Source organism: Gobius niger (assembly GCF_951799975.1).
Source record: "Gobius niger genome assembly, chromosome: 3".
Lineage (NCBI taxonomy): Eukaryota > Metazoa > Chordata > Actinopteri > Gobiiformes > Gobiidae > Gobius > Gobius niger.
In genome coordinates this window covers 1,457,793-1,474,060 of record NC_136854.1, presented here as the reverse complement: position 1 = coordinate 1,474,060, position 16,268 = coordinate 1,457,793, and the positions used below count along the sequence as shown (strand labels likewise).

The following is a 16,268-nucleotide window of genomic DNA, read 5'->3' as shown; positions in this document are numbered from 1 at the left end:
AACCTGCCCTGTGTAACCATGTGTAACCATCAAATACCACTTCATTTGCATGTTGGAAACATACAGTAACTGTAATATTAGTGAACACATTGTAAAAAATATATAGATTTTTTCAGCGGAGGTGTGCAAAAATAAGTGGAAGAGTTTGAGGGACACCTCCTCCTTCTTTCAAGAAGGGGCCAACATGAGCCAGGAGCGCCTGTGTCCCAATGTGTGACAGCAGGTCATCGAACATGGCCCGGGACTTTAAGGGCGCACTCACACTTGTCCATCCGAGCCGCGCCCAAGCGCTGGAAGCCCCTTCTGCGCGGTTCGTTTGTGCAGTGTGAGTACAATCAAACCATGCCCGAGTCGGACTCGGTTCCGGACTTTGGCCCGCTTGGAGGAGGGGGGCCAGAGCGCGGCTCGGTTGCTAAGCTGAGCGGGACAGAGGGACGAACACTTCTCTATTTCTCTGCTTTATTAAAATCGACTATTATTCACCATAGCCCTTTTTGTTGAACTGTAGTAAAATGCAAAGAAAAGTGGAGTGAAGAGATTTGACAGGGCTCATAGTAGACATTATCTCACGCAGCTGCTTAGGTTTTTTTTTCTTCCGCATTATGTTGCGCTGTTGCTACTCACGTGCACTTGTAAACAACTCCTCGTGTTCGGCCACGGCTCGGTTCGTTTGTGTAAGTGTGAGCGCGGGCCGTTCGGGGCATCCAGGCCTTTCCTCAAACGAGCTGGAGAGTGGCAGGTTCGGATGTCAAGTGTGAGTGCGCCCTGAGTCAACAACCGGTGGCCAGACACGCCTCCTATGTCTGACGCCTGCAAAACTTCACGCGCCAGCTAACAGGCGTTTGTCGCGAGTGTGAAGTGTGTGAAGCGGCGTCGTTTGGCGACCAACAAGAGGCAGATGGGGCGTGGACGCACGTTTGGTGTGTACGCACCTTTAGGAGTCTTTCATCAACTATTTCATCTCCGTTGCACTAGCAAATTTATACAGGGTTCATACAGGTCGCAGCAAGACACATTCAATTATTTTTAGTGCCATAATATCTTTAATAACACATGCAGGGAAAAAATCCTTAGCATTTATAATTTCTATACAAATGAATGATGAAATAATTCAACGCAAACTGGACACAACACGACACTTTTGAGCAAAACGTTTTTAGAAAAACCTGCAATGTGTTTCCATCCGTTATGTTTTATTTTTGATAGTACTTGACTTTTATTCCGGTGTCTATTTCCAGATAAAATTTGATTTAATGCCTTTGTGAAATCATCTCAAACCTTTCAGAACCAACTTCATCATTACTTCATTATACTCAAAATTCCAAATTGTTCATTCCATCTTAAACTTTATTTTATGAACAAAAAACACAACAAGTACATTCATGAAGACTGAGCTTCAGGGATGTTTTGAAAGTGGATCGAGCAGATACAGAAACACGTCAGTATTTGTGAATGAATAAGCGTGGGAAAGACCAGGGAGCGACACAGCCATGATGGAGTTAATTTACTTCCTGGATAAATCTCCGGCTCGTCACGACAAAACATCAGGGAAAATCTGTGTTTTCACCAAATTCCTTTCAATTACTTGTGCTGAAAACTGTTCAAATTGGCTCCAAAATGGTTTAAAAACGTCCGCCTTGAATAAAAACCCCACATGTTCTTCCAGTGTTCAGTGAAAGCCTCGCGATGCGTTCGAGTGCGTCTGTGTGGGCAGTTTCCTCCGGTCTTTCCCGGCGTTCCTCTTCCTCTTTTTGGTCAGGAACTGGTCCAGTTTCCCGCTCTTCTTCAGGCCGTCGTATTTCTCCAACAACTGCAGCTTCTTCTTCTCCGCTGGAAGAGATAAGATCATATTTACAGGAACGCAAAGAACCAAACTAGACCCTCAGAACCAAACTAAACCCTCGGAACCAAACTAAACCCTCAGAACCAAACTAAACCCTCAGAACCAAACTAAACCCTCAGAACCAAACTAAACCCTCAGGACCAAACTAAACCCTCAGGACCAAACTAAACCCTCAGAACCAAACTAAACCCTCAGAACCAAACTAAACCCTCAGGACCAAACTAAACCCTCAGGACCAAACTAAACCCTCAGAACCAAACTAAACCCTCAGAACCAAACTAAACCCTCAGAACCAAACTAAACCCTCAGAACCAAACTAAACCCTCAGGACCAAACTAAACCCTCGGAACCAAACTAAACCCTCAGAACCAAACTAAACCCTCAGAACCAAACTAAACCCTCAGAGCCAAACTAAACCCTCAGAACCAAACTAAACCCTCAGAGCCAAACTAAACCCTCAGAACCAAACTAAACCCTCAGAACCAAACTAAACCCTCAGAACCAAACTAGAACCAAACTAAACCCTCAGAACCAAACTAAACCCTCAGAACCAAACTAGAACCAAACTAAACCCTCAGAACCAAACTAAACCCTCAGAACCAAACTAAACCCTCAGAACCAAACTAGACCCTCAGAACCAAACTAAACCCTCAGAACCAAACTAGAACCAAACTAAACCCTCAGAACCAAACTAAACCCTCAGAACCAAACTAGAACCAAACTAAACCCTCAGAACTAAACTAAACCGACGGAAACAAACTAAACCCTCGGAACCAAACTAAACCCTCAGAACCAAACTAAACCCTCAGAACCAAACTAAACCCTCGGAACCAAACTAAACTCTCAGAACCAAATTAAACCCTCAGAACCAAACTAAACCCTCGGAACCAAACTAAACCCTCTGAACCAAACTAAACCCTCAGAACCAAACTAAACCCTCAGAACCAAACTAAACCCTCAGAGCCAAACTAAACCCTCAGAACCAAACTAAACCCTCGGAGCCAAACTAAACCCTCTGAACCAAACTAAACCCTCGGAACCAAACTAAACCCTCAGAACCAAACTAAACCCTCAGAGCCAAACTAAACCCTCAGAGCCAAACTAAACCCTCAGAACCAAACTAAACCCTCAGAACCAAACTAAACCCTCAGAACCAAACTAAACCCTCAGAACCAAACTAAACCCTCAGAACCAAACTAAACCCTCAGAACTAAACCCTCAGAACCAAACTAAACCCTCAGAACCAAACTAAACCCTCAGAACCAAACTAAACCCTCAGAACCAAACTAAACCCTCAGAACCAAACTAGAACCAAACTAAACCCTCAGAACCAAACTAAACCCTCAGAACCAAACTAGACCCTCAGAACCAAACTAAACCCTCAGAACCAAACTAAACCCTCAGAACCAAACTAAACCCTCAGAACCAAACTAAACCCTCAGAACCAAACTAAACCCTCAGAGCCAAACTAAACCCTCAGAACCAAACTAAACCCTCAGAGCCAAACTAAACCCTCAGAGCCAAACTAAACCCTCAGAGCCAAACTAAACCCTCAGAGCCAAACTAAACCCTCAGAACCAAACTAAACCCTCAGAGCCAAACTAAACCCTCAGAGCCAAACTAAACCCTCAGAGCCAAACTAAACCCTCAGAGCCAAACTAAACCCTCAGAGCCAAACTAAACCCTCGGAACCAAACTAAACCCTCAGAACCAAACTAAACCCTCAGAACCAAACTAAACCCTCAGAACCAAACTAAACCCTCAGAACTAAACCCTGAGAACCAAACTAAACCCTCAGAACCAAACTAAACCCTCAGAACCAAACTAGAACCAAACTAAACCCTCAGAACCAAACTAAACCCTCAGAACCAAACTAAACCCTCAGAACCAAACTAAACCCTCAGAACTAAACCCTCAGAACCAAACTAAACCCTCAGAACCAAACTAAACCCTCAGAACTAAACTAACCCCTCAGAACTAAACTAAACCCTCAGAACCAAACTAGACCCTCAGAACCAAACTAAACCCTCAGAACCAAACTAAACCCTCAGAACCAAACTAAACCCTCAGAACCAAACTAAACCCTCAGAACCAAACTAAACCCTCAGAACCAAACTAAACCCTCAGAACCAAACTAAACCCTCAGAACTAAACTAACCCCTCAGAACTAAACTAAACAGACGGAAACAAACTAAACCCTCGGAACCAAACTAGACCCTCAGAACCAAACTAAACCCTCAGAACCAAACTAAACCCTCAGAACCAAACTAAACCCTCAGAACCAAACTAAACCCTCAGAACCAAACTAAACCCGCAGAACCAAACTGAACCCTCAGAACCAAACTAAACCCTCAGAACCAAACTAAACCCTCAGAACCAAACTAGAACCAAACTAAACCCTCAGAACCAAACTAAACCCGCGGAACCAAACTAGAACCAAACTAAACCCTCAGAACCAAACTAAACCCGCGGAACCAAACTAGACCCTCAGAACCAAACTAAACCCGCGGAACCAAACTAAACCCTCAGAACCAAACTAAACCCGCGGAACCAAACTAAACCCTCAGAACCAAACTAAACCCGCGGAACCAAACTAAACCCTCGGAACCAAACTAAACCCTCAGAACCAAACTAAACCCTCAGAAACAAACTAAACCCTCAGAACTAAACTAACCCTCAGAACCAAACTAACCCTCAGAACTAAACTAAACCGACGGAAACAAACTAAACCCTCGGAACCAAACTAGACCCTCAGAACCAAACTAAACCCTCAGAACCAAACTAAACCCTCAGAACCAAACTAAACCCTCGGAACCAAACTAAACCCTCAGAACCAAACTAGACCCTCAGAACCAAACTAAACCCTCAGAACCAAACTAAACCCGCGGAACCAAACTAAACCCTCAGAACCAAACTAAACCCGCGGAACCAAACTAAACCCGCGGAACCAAACTAAACCCTCAGAACCAAACTAAACCCTCGCCACATCCCAGGTTTAACCCCAGACTCACAGTTCTTGATGAAACGCGGCGCTTGTCCCTGATTGGCTCGTTCTCGCTGCGCCCTCTTGAACTCCAGCTCTCGGTTTCTCTGCTGCTCTCGGCTCAGTCTCGCCCTCTCCTGGTTCTCCTGTGGATTACAAACAGTTGACCTCTTAACTCCCGCCTGAACCGAGAGGATCTTTTTCATCACATCAGATTTTTTTTCCATCATTTTTTTGTTGGGTATTCAACTCATTTTTGAATCTTTTTCAGCTTTTTTGTCAGTTTTTCATCCATTTTTTAGCACATTTTTTGTCTTTTTTTTCTCGTCATTTTTTGTCAGATTTTCGTCACATTTTTTTCTTCTTTTTTTTGTCATTTTTTTGTCATTTTTTCGTCCATTTTTGTCAAATTTTTCGTCCATTTTGTCTTTTTTTTGTCATTTTTTGGTCATATTTTTGTCATTTTTTTGTCCATTTTTGTCATTTTTTGGTCATGTTTTTGTCATTTTTTGTCATATTTTTGTCCTTTTTTTGTCCATTTTTTCCGTCCATTTTTTTCCGTCCATTTTGTCTTTCTTTTGTCATTTTTTGGTCATGTTTTTGTCATTTTTTGGTCATATTTTTGTCATTTTTTCGTCAATTTTTGTCATTTTTTCGTCAATTTTTGTCATTTTTTGTCATATATTTGTAATTTTTTCGTCCATTTTTGTCACATTTTTTGTCATATTTTTGTCATTTTTTCATCCATTTTTTATCACATTTTTGCCATTTTTTTGGTCTTTTTTTGGTCTTTTTTGTCATATTTTTGTCACATTTTCCCCCCAATTTCCATCCTTGTTTTCGTCTCAGTTTTGTCGCTATTTCCACACCTTTTTCCAGAAGCTTTTGGATTGGGGTAAAGCCAAACTGGAGAAAATGTGCTGGGTTCAGGCGTGGGAGTTAAGGGGTAAAACACGTCCTACGAGCAGAACAAAGACCTGGAACTCAACAACACAGTTTCATGGACCTGCACAGCGTTTCCGGTAGGGTTTCTGAATGGAATGTATTACGCAGCCACGGAGACGGTTCCATCAGCAGGGAAAACATGGGTTTATAAAGACGTACCATTCTCTTCACCAGGAACTGCAGCTTCTCCTTGTGTTTCTCACTTTTGGTTTTCATCATCTTTTTCTTGATGAGCTGCAAAAAGAACAAACGCCGTTACAGTCAGAGGAAAGAGAGTCATCACAGCGCACACGAGAGAGAAGCAGTTCTTTTCCTTTTCCCTCATGTGAGAGAAGAACACGAGAGCTTCAGTTTTATAGATGGAAACCACTGTCCAGATGTTTGAGGCGTCACTAAAGCAAGAAATATTAGCGTCAAAGTCACTGTTCTGCTCGTTTTCTCTGCTTTTTTGTCAGAAACCAGCACTGGGTGATTTCATCTATTTTCTACAGAAGATACTACTAAAGAATGGAAAAAGGCACAAACAATCTGTTTTTTTTAAGATGAAAGGAGAGAGTCTGATCTTTGCTTTGGTGGGTTTGGTGTTGACATTGAAAAAACCTCTGGCAGTGGAAGCCTCTGATTTGCAGTGAAGAGTTAAAGTAGTGAGTTCTGTGCTCATGTATGAATGTAAACGCTGGCAAAGGTCTCACATTATTATATTATAATATATATTATTATACCATGGTCTGGGTGAATACTGGATTCTTATTGGCTGGTGCATTATTGTGGTATAACCGCACACGTAGTCCGGTAGTTAAATCACTGGGATATCGCTCCGCTGTCGCCATAGCAACACATTTTATTTATTTTTTATTTTATTTATTTATTTGATAGGGACATGTGTGAACAATAAACATGTAGCACACTACAACATTTATAGCCAAGGCTAATTTGCAATGTCCGTCCCGAGAAGGGCTTTTCAAATTCACACAAAGTACAAAAAATACATTTACAGTAACATTAATTAAATAATTCTGACATTACACAAAGGAAGTGCATTGAGTGCAGACTAAAAATGATTGCAGACTTGATCTCTTTTTAAAACACGTTTTAGTTCATTTTTAAAAGCCCCCAGATCTAAGTCCTGTTTCAGCTCAGGAGGCAAAGAGTTCCAATGTTTAGCTCCCTGGCACGGCTCCATGACACAGCTGAATCAGATAAAGGCGTAATTAGTGACTGACAGGAACGTATGAGATGGATTTAGTGTTTGCTAAATGTTTGTAGAGGAGTGAGCAGCTAGGTTAGCTACTGTTAATAACATATGAGCTTTACATTTCTATTTTAAACGGTTAAGGCTATTCATCATTTTCAGGCGTACATAAAATGATCCTGCATTGAAGCATATTTGTCTGGATTAGTAAAGTCAAACATAAAAGTTTGAGTTGGGGGGGCCCAGGTGTGAGCGACTCCACCGCAGCTGTTTCCATAAACAGTTGAGCTGGTTGAGCTAGCTAGCTTTAGCTTCAGGTTAAACCTTGTAAAAGGTAAATAACTCCTGCCCACGAGTGCCGCATATCGGTGTTTCCTTCCAGGGAAAAGTGTTTCCGGGTTAGTCCTGTTGTGTTGTGATTCTGTGCTGATGTTGTGTCGTTGAGCCTGACTGAGATCCTCGTAATAGCTGCCGAGAATGACTCGCTCTGAGACCAGCCTTCAGTGACCGGCTAATAACCCACACAAAATAGTCCCGTAGTCTGGCAGATTTAGAGACTTTAGTCAATGAAAAACACATTTATTATAAATGTTAGGTTTGTGGGACCCTGGTATAAGCGGATTAAACAACGAGGAGCCGCGTTAGACGTTATAATGCAGGAGGAACAACACTGTGTCGGGCGTTAGAACCGTCTAATGCGGCTCCGAGGTGTTTAATCCTTACTTATATTTGTGGATGTTTCTCTGACTTTAGGGCGTGTTCCTGAACTTCACCTCTTTCTCCTTGTGCCTGATGTCGTTGATGAAGCTGTAGGTTTTCTCAAAGATGTCGGGCTTGTATTCTCCGGAGAGGTCGTCGAACCTGGGGTCTCTCAGCGTCTGAAACGAGCAGACCAGACTGAGACATCTGTGTTTGAAACATCTGTAATACGAGACATGCTGAGCTGCTCTAACTGAAGGTGCTCAGAGGCTAAAACCACAAAGCTGAGAGAAACTCACTGTTTTCTTCACAGACACGACCTGACGCAGGAACGGCGCCGGCCTCTTCGCCGACACCTCCATCGGCCTGAAACACGGCACAGACACGATTATTATTATTATTATTGAGGCTGTTTTCACTGTGAGGTTCAGGATCCTCGTCCTCACCGGTTCTTGTTGAGGCGCTTCCTGCGGCCGCCGCTCGGCTCCGTCTCGCCGCCGTGTTTGACTTTGTTGTAAACCTTCGTTCCCACTTTGTTCTGCAGCTTCAGGACGTCCTCGAACGACATGTGGGACAGTTCTGAGGGAGAGACACACAGCAACACGTTCAAAACAACAAGGAGGCTCAGAGACAATCGCAATTCTCTCCTTCCTTATGTTTGTTATTTCTGGAAACATAGGTGACGAAAGGAAATAAAAAAGCACAGAACTCCATTAACTCCTTAACTCCCACCTGAACCGAGCACATTTTCTCCAGTTTGGCTTTACCCCAATCCAAAAAAAGTGACGAAAAATTGATGAAAAAATAACAAAAAAAGACCAAAAAATGACAAAAAATATGAAAAAAATTGATAAAAATTTGACTAAAAATGACCAAAATGCAGCAAAAAAATGACAAAAATGTGATAAAAAACGACAAAAAAATGACAAAATAATTACAAACAATGTGAAAAAAATTGATAAAAAATGTACGAAAAAACTGAAAAAAATGACAAAAATGTGACAAAAATTTGATAAAAATGGACAAAAAAATTACAAAAATGTGACAAAAAAAGTGATGAAAAATTGATGAAAAAGTGGCAAAAAGTCACAAGAAATTGACAAAAAATTGACAAAAAAATTGACAAAAAAATGACAAAAATTACAAAAAAGGGACAAAAAAATTACAAAAATGTAGCAAAAAATGACAAGAATTTGATAAAAAAAATAGACAAAAAAATGACAAAAAATGACACAAATATGAAAAAAAATTGATAAAAATGTGACAAAAAATTATAAAAAAAATATGAAAAAAAATGGCCAAAATGCAGCAAAAAAATGACGAAAATCTGATAAAAAATGACCAAAAAAATTTCAAAAATGTGACAAAAAAATGACAAAAATGTGAGAAAAAATGACAAAAAAATGACAAAAAAGTTACAAAAATGAGTTGAATCCCCAACAAAAAACTGATGGGGAAAACAATGTGATGACGTGAGGAAAAAGTTCCTCTCGGTTCAGGCGGGAGTTAAGAGGTTAAACATTAGAACAAACCTTTCTGAACGTCTTCACTGGTTCGGAGCTCGTTGTTGCCTTCGTCGGCCTCAGCTTCACGAGACTCTCCCTCCTCAGACTCCTCCTCTTCAGTTCCAGACTCCGCCTCCTCCTTGTCTGACTCCTCCCCCTCCTTCTCTGACTCTTCTCCCTCTTCTTTTGCCTCCTCCTCTGACTCCTCCTCTTCTGCCTCCTCCCCCTCCTCCTCTGACTCCTCCCCTTCAGCACCGGACTCCTCCTCCTCCCCCTCTGACTCCGCCTCCTGCTGGTCAGACGCTGCACTCGTTCCTGCAGCTCCCGCCTCTCGTTTCTCTGCGAAAAGAGCGAAGTTTCTCTCTGCGTCCGAGTCGTCGTCGCTGCTCGACTCGAGGTTCTGCTTCTTCTTCATCCTGAGCTCGTCTGGATCTGAAGAGAGGAAACTAAACTAAACACAAGATTCAGACTCCGAGCAGGCTCAGGTCTGACATCGATAAAGGTACAGTTCAGTTCGACTCATTTCCCATTGACTTAACATGGTCGGCACGGCAACAGTTTAACATTGCCTTCATCTATGTCACTTCCTGTCAGTGTCCAATAAGGAAGTGAAACTAAAAAACATCACAAAAATGGTCAAACTGAAGAAAACTGGGAACAATCTTTAGCAAAATCTTGAATATAATCTGTCATTATGCACTTTAACAAGGCACAGGTTCTGGGTTCGATTCCCACCTGGACGCGCCCTCTCTGTGGAGTTTGCATGTTACCCCGGTTTCCCCCGCCACTAAAAACATGTACAATAGGCCTCCAGCCAGGTGTTTCTGACGAGAAATTGATGAAAAAGTGGCAAAAATGTCACAAGAAATTGACAAAAAAATGACAAAAATGTAGCAAAAAGACAAAAATTGCAGAAAAAATGAAAAAAAAAAAGTGAGAAAAAATACCAAAAAAAAAGGCCAAAACAATGACAAAAATGTGACAAAATATGACAATTTTTTTTTTTTAAATGACAAAAAAAATGACAAAAACACGTTCAAAACAACAGGGAGGCTCAGATTCTCTCCTCAACTGTTTCTACTCCATCTGTTCCATTCATATAATCCCTATATTTGTTATTTCTGGAAACATAGGTGACGAAAGGAAATTAAAAAAAAGCACAGAACTCTATTAACCCCTTAACTCCCGCCTGAACCGAGCACATTTTCTCCAGTTTGGCTTTACCCCAATCCAAAAGCTTCTGGAAAAAAGGTGAGAAAATAGAGACAGAACTGAGACGAAAACAATGATAGAAATGTGGCAAAAAAGTGAGAAAACTTTGACAAAAAATGACAAAAATGTGACAAAAAAATGAAAAAAATGTGATAAAAAAATGTGACAAAAAAATGTGACAAAAAAATGACAAAAATTTGATTAAAAAAATTGACGAAAAAATGTGACAAAAAATGACCCAAAAATTACAAAATGTGACAAAAATGTGACAAAAATGTGATAAAAATGTTACAAAAAATGAAAAAAATGTTACAAAAAATGAAAAAAATGTTACAAAAACTGAAAAAAATGTGACAAAAAAATGACAAAAAATTGATTAAAAAAATTGACGAAAAAATGACAAAAATGTGACAAAAAATGTGATAAAAATGTTACAAAAAATGACAAAAATGTGACAAAAAAATTACCAAAATGTAGCAAAAAATGACACAAAATTTGATTAAAAAATTGACGAAAAATGAAAAAAATGTGATAAAAAAACCTGACGAAAAAATGACAAAAATGTGGACGCGCCCTTTCTGTGGAGTTTGCATGTTACCCCGGTTTCCCCCGCCACTAAAAACATGTACAATAGTCCTCCAGCCAGGTGTTTCTGACGAGAAATTGATGAAAAAGTGGCAAAAATGTCACAAAAATGTCACAAGAAATTGACAAAAAAAGGACAAAAATGTAGCAAAAGGACAAAAATTGCAGAAAAAATGAAAAAAAAAAAAAGTGAGAAAAAAGACAAAAAAAAATGGCCAAAAAAATGACAAACACGTTCAAAACAACAGGGAGGCTCAGATTCTCTCCTCAACTGTTTCTACTCCATCTGTTCCATTCATATAATCCCTATATTTGTTATTTCTGGAAACATAGGTGACGAAAGGAAATTAAAAAAAAGCACAGAACTCTATTAACCCCTTAACTCCCGCCTGAACCGAGCACATTTTCTCCAGTTTGGCTTTACCCCAATCCAAAAGCTTCTGGAAAAAAGGTGAGAAAATAGAGACAGAACTGAGACGAAAACAATGATAGAAATGTGGCAAAAAAGTGAGAAAACTTTGACAAAAAATGACAAAAATGTGACAAAAAAATGAAAAAAATGTGATAAAAAAATGTGACAAAAAAATGTGACAAAAAAATGACAAAAATTTGATTAAAAAAATTGACGAAAAAATGTGACAAAAAATGACCCAAAAATTACAAAATGTGACAAAAATGTGACAAAAATGTGATAAAAATGTTACAAAAAATGAAAAAAATGTTACAAAAAATGAAAAAAATGTTACAAAAACTGAAAAAAATGTGACAAAAAAATGACAAAAAATTGATTAAAAAAATTGACGAAAAAATGACAAAAATGTGACAAAAAATGTGATAAAAATGTTACAAAAAATGACAAAAATGTGACAAAAAAATTACCAAAATGTAGCAAAAAATGACACAAAATTTGATTAAAAAATTGACGAAAAATGAAAAAAATGTGATAAAAAAACCTGACGAAAAAATGACAAAAATGTGGACGCGCCCTTTCTGTGGAGTTTGCATGTTACCCCGGTTTCCCCCGCCACTAAAAACATGTACAATAGTCCTCCAGCCAGGTGTTTCTGACGAGAAATTGATGAAAAAGTGGCAAAAATGTCACAAAAATGTCACAAGAAATTGACAAAAAAAGGACAAAAATGTAGCAAAAGGACAAAAATTGCAGAAAAAATGAAAAAAAAAAAAAGTGAGAAAAAAGACAAAAAAAAATGGCCAAAAAAATGACAAACACGTTCAAAACAACAGGGAGGCTCAGATTCTCTCCTCAACTGTTTCTACTCCATCTGTTCCATTCATATAATCCCTATATTTGTTATTTCTGGAAACATAGGTGACGAAAGGAAATTAAAAAAAAGCACAGAACTCTATTAACCCCTTAACTCCCGCCTGAACCGAGCACATTTTCTCCAGTTTGGCTTTACCCCAATCCAAAAGCTTCTGGAAAAAAGGTGGGAAAATAGCAACAAAATTGAGACGAAAACAATGATAGAAATGTGGCAAAAAAAGTGAGAAAACTTTGACAAAAAATGTGACAAAAAAATGAAAAAAATGTGATAAAAAAATGTGACAAAAAAATGACAAAAATTTGATTAAAAAAATTGACGAAAAAATGTGACAAAAAATGACCCAAAAATTACAAAATGTGACAAAAATGTGACAAAAATGTGATAAAAATGTTACAAAAAATGGAAAAAATGTTACAAAAAATGAAAAAAATGTGACAAAAAATGACAAAAATGTGACAAAACAATGAAAAAAAATTGATTAAAAAAATTGACGAAAAAATGACAAAAATGTGACAAAATAACAGACTGTATTGAAGTGTGGGGAAATGCAGGCACCAGTTATACAGAAAGGTTGTTCTTACTCCAGAAGAAAACTGTGACTCTCAAAGGTCCACGAGACACAAACAAACTGTTTATAAAACTGCAGACCTTGAAATTTAATGAATTGGTCAAATTTAAAATACTACAAATTATGTGGAGAGTGAAAAATAAGTTGGTGCCAATACATATTCAAAACAAATGTATGTTAATCACAGAGAGTAACAACAGAAGAAAGGGCAATTTCTGGGAACCGTATTCACACACTTCACAAAAACTAAAGGGGTTTCTTGTAAAAGGGATCAGTTTATGGAATACTTTGGACACTGTTCAAAAATCATGTAACACAATCACTCAATTTAATGAAATGTATAAAAAAAAAAGTACTTGGAAAATACGAAGGCAACGAAACATAAGAGCCAATGTTTGACTAATTTGAAACAGTCATTGATTTTGATGTAAAGTATTATTGTACCTTGATATAGGCGTCTGTTCAGAGCCAGCTCAGATTTTTGGGGGAAAAAAAGGGGCATGAAATTTATAAGACAATGTCTTCCTCACGCTCCTATTCAGCATTGAATACTTTGCTGTTGTTGTTATTATTGTGTCTGTAATAACGCCGAATAAATTTGAACTTGAACTTGAATGTGACGTCATATCGCTAAGCATTATGGGATTAGCAGCCATTGTAAACTAATGGAGATTTTAAAAGTTAAAATACTGGAGTTATTGTTCACATTAAAACACTTGGACACCACAGTGAGTTAGATGTTTTTACCAGCAGTAACTCAGCAGCTAACGGAGCTGATTTACTGTTTTTTTCCCCACTTTTTATACTGTTTTTCGCCAATGTTAGTCAATGGAAATGTATGCTAACAGCTGCAAAGATGGCGGATCTCCATGGTAACTGTGGACATTCCCGAACTTTATTTAGTGATTACAAACCAGAACTAAACACAATAATGATTTGGATTTCTTATAATCTAATGGCATTACAATAAACTGTCAATATTATGGCCAACGATAATAAATAAATGCTTAAATAAGAACCAATCTAAGTCACATAGTTGGGTTAACAAACATTAGAGTTAGACTTTAGCTTTGGGAAATTCTGGACTGTAAGAAAACATACTTTATCATATTCCTGCTCTTATTTTTCTGTAATCCAGCAAAACACATCATAATCATGTTAAACTTCCAGAAAACTCATAATCAGTGTCAGAAAGGTTCAGAGGGAAAGTCAAAACACCAGGCTAATGCTAATGCTAATGCTAACAGGAAACCCCCCAAATAACCGAATAACTTCGCAGTCATGAGAGCAAAGTTTATGCCGAATTTAAGGCCATGATGCCGCTGAAATCAGGACGAGCAAAGACTTATCATCCCAAACTATTATGACATAAACAGATCGACTTTTGTAGGAATTGTCGAGCTTTGTACCAGGTAAACAACGCAAAGCTCTCCAAGGTTTAAGCCCAATAAAAGAACCAAACAGTTCAAACCTATGAGATGTTTTACAGCCGAATGACACACAACATCCGGGCGAGTTTCGAAACACCTTAAATTAGTAAAGACAATAAAAAAGGGCAAGAGTGTAAACAGACAAACCTTAAAGTTGGAAGAATTCTCGCGGAGTCTCCTCGTGAACGTAGTTTCGTCGTTTTGCGTCAGAGTCACGCTCTGTTTACAAACAGGATAAACTCCCGAACGCGTTTTCTTTCCTCGTGATCAGTTTAAGACGATTTAAAGAACAACAAACAGGAGTTAGAGCCGTATTTTGGAGCAGAGCCGCGCTCCACGTGTCGCCATGTTGGATAGGACTTCTTCTACGGTTGTTTACGCGCACGAGAGGAGAGGGAACTACCGCCCCCGTGTGGAAGAGGAGGATCAGGGAAATTCTGCGAAATGTTGCACTAGAAGGTCATAATTTTGTTTATTTATTTGCTGAGTGTAAAAACAGATTAAGAGTTTAGGCAGATTCCGTCTGAAATAAATAAAAATATATTGTTTTTATTAATTATTTTCAAAGAAGAAGAATGTGGTGATGATGAACTGAGCCTCTGGTCCAGAAGAAACAAAGAATCTCTCAGAACGACAAACTACAGAAACGTGCAGATCACAACTCTGACTTTACCCAAATCTAAAAACTCTTTGACAATGCAACAAAAGAGACGAGACAGATAATGAGTTTTGTTGGTCTTAGCTTTCAAATGAGGCGTGAGCTCATTTGAAACTCCAGTCCAGAAGCTTTTAGATTTGGGCAAAGAAGAACTGGAGAAAATGCACTCGGTTAAGGCGGAAGACGTTTAACTACTTTGATTCATTCATTTTATATTTTGTATTTTTTTTATTGTAATGTATTTATTTATTGTAGTTTACAGTCTGTCGCTTCTGTTTAACCTCTTAACTCCCGCCTGAACCGAGAGGAGCTTTTTCCTCAAGTCATCAGATATTTTTCCAGCATTTTTTTGTTGGGTATTCAACTCATTTTTGTCACATATTTGTCACATTTTTTCTCACATTTTTTAATTTTTTTTGTCAAATTTTTGTCATTTTTTTAATCAAATTTTTATCATTTTTTTGTCATTTTTTAATCAAATTTTTGTCATTTTTTTGTCATTTTTTTGGTCATTTTTTTTGTCATTTTTTTGTCATATTTTTGTCATTTTTCTGTCAAATTTTCATCACATTTTTGTCACATTTGTTTCATATTTTTGTAATTTTTTAATCATATTTTTGTCATTTTTTGGTCACATTTTTGTCATTTTTTGTCATTTTTAATACATTTTTTGTCATTTTTTAATCATATTTTTGTCATTTTTTGTCATTTTTAATACATTTTTTGTCATTTTTTAATCATATTTTTGTCATTTTTTTGTCATTTTTTATTTACATTTTTGTCATTTTTTTGTCATTTTTTAACCAATTTTTTGTCATTTTTTAATTAAATTTTTGTCATTTTTTAATCAAATTTTTGTCATATTTTTGTCATTTTTTGTCATTTTTCTGTCAAATTTTCATCACATTTTTGTCACATTTGTTTCACATTTTTGTAATTTTTTTTATCCATTTTTTTTAATTTTTTGTCATTTTATAATTAATTTTTTGTCATTTTATAATTAATTTTTTGTCATTTTAAAATTAATTTTTTTTAATTTTTTGTCAACTTTTTATCACATTTTTCTCCCTTTTTTGTCACATTTCCATCATTGTTTTCATCTCAGTTTTGTCTCTATTTTCTCACCTTTTCCCCAGAAGCTTTTGGATTGGGGTAAAGCCAAACTGGAGAAAATGTGCTCGGTTCAGGTGAGAGTTAATCCATTCCACATCCACAGGAAACGGTCTTTTATTGTGAAGGTGAATGCGTGTGTTTTATTGTGAAGGGCCCGGCTCTCCCCTGTGTTTCTCTCTCTCCCTCTCCGCGCGCCGCTCAGTCCGGGCGCTGCAGCGGGACCAGGAGCCTCCTCTCCCCGCGCGTCAG

The 16,268-nt window shown here is 38.1% G+C and overlaps 1 protein-coding gene across 1 annotated transcript; it reads right to left on the bottom strand.

The window, feature by feature from the left end:
- Positions 1 to 1,614: 1,614 nt before the first annotated feature.
- Positions 1,615 to 9,381, bottom strand: rrp36 (ribosomal RNA processing 36; the record flags this gene model as incomplete). Its single annotated transcript, XM_079552836.1, has 7 exons — positions 1,615 to 1,830; positions 4,855 to 4,972; positions 5,931 to 6,005; positions 7,737 to 7,841; positions 7,962 to 8,028; positions 8,109 to 8,241; positions 9,195 to 9,381. Coding segments are annotated over 7 exons (846 nt in total), but the record flags the coding sequence as incomplete, so codon positions are not given.
- Between the last annotated feature and the right edge of the window lie 6,887 nt (positions 9,382 to 16,268).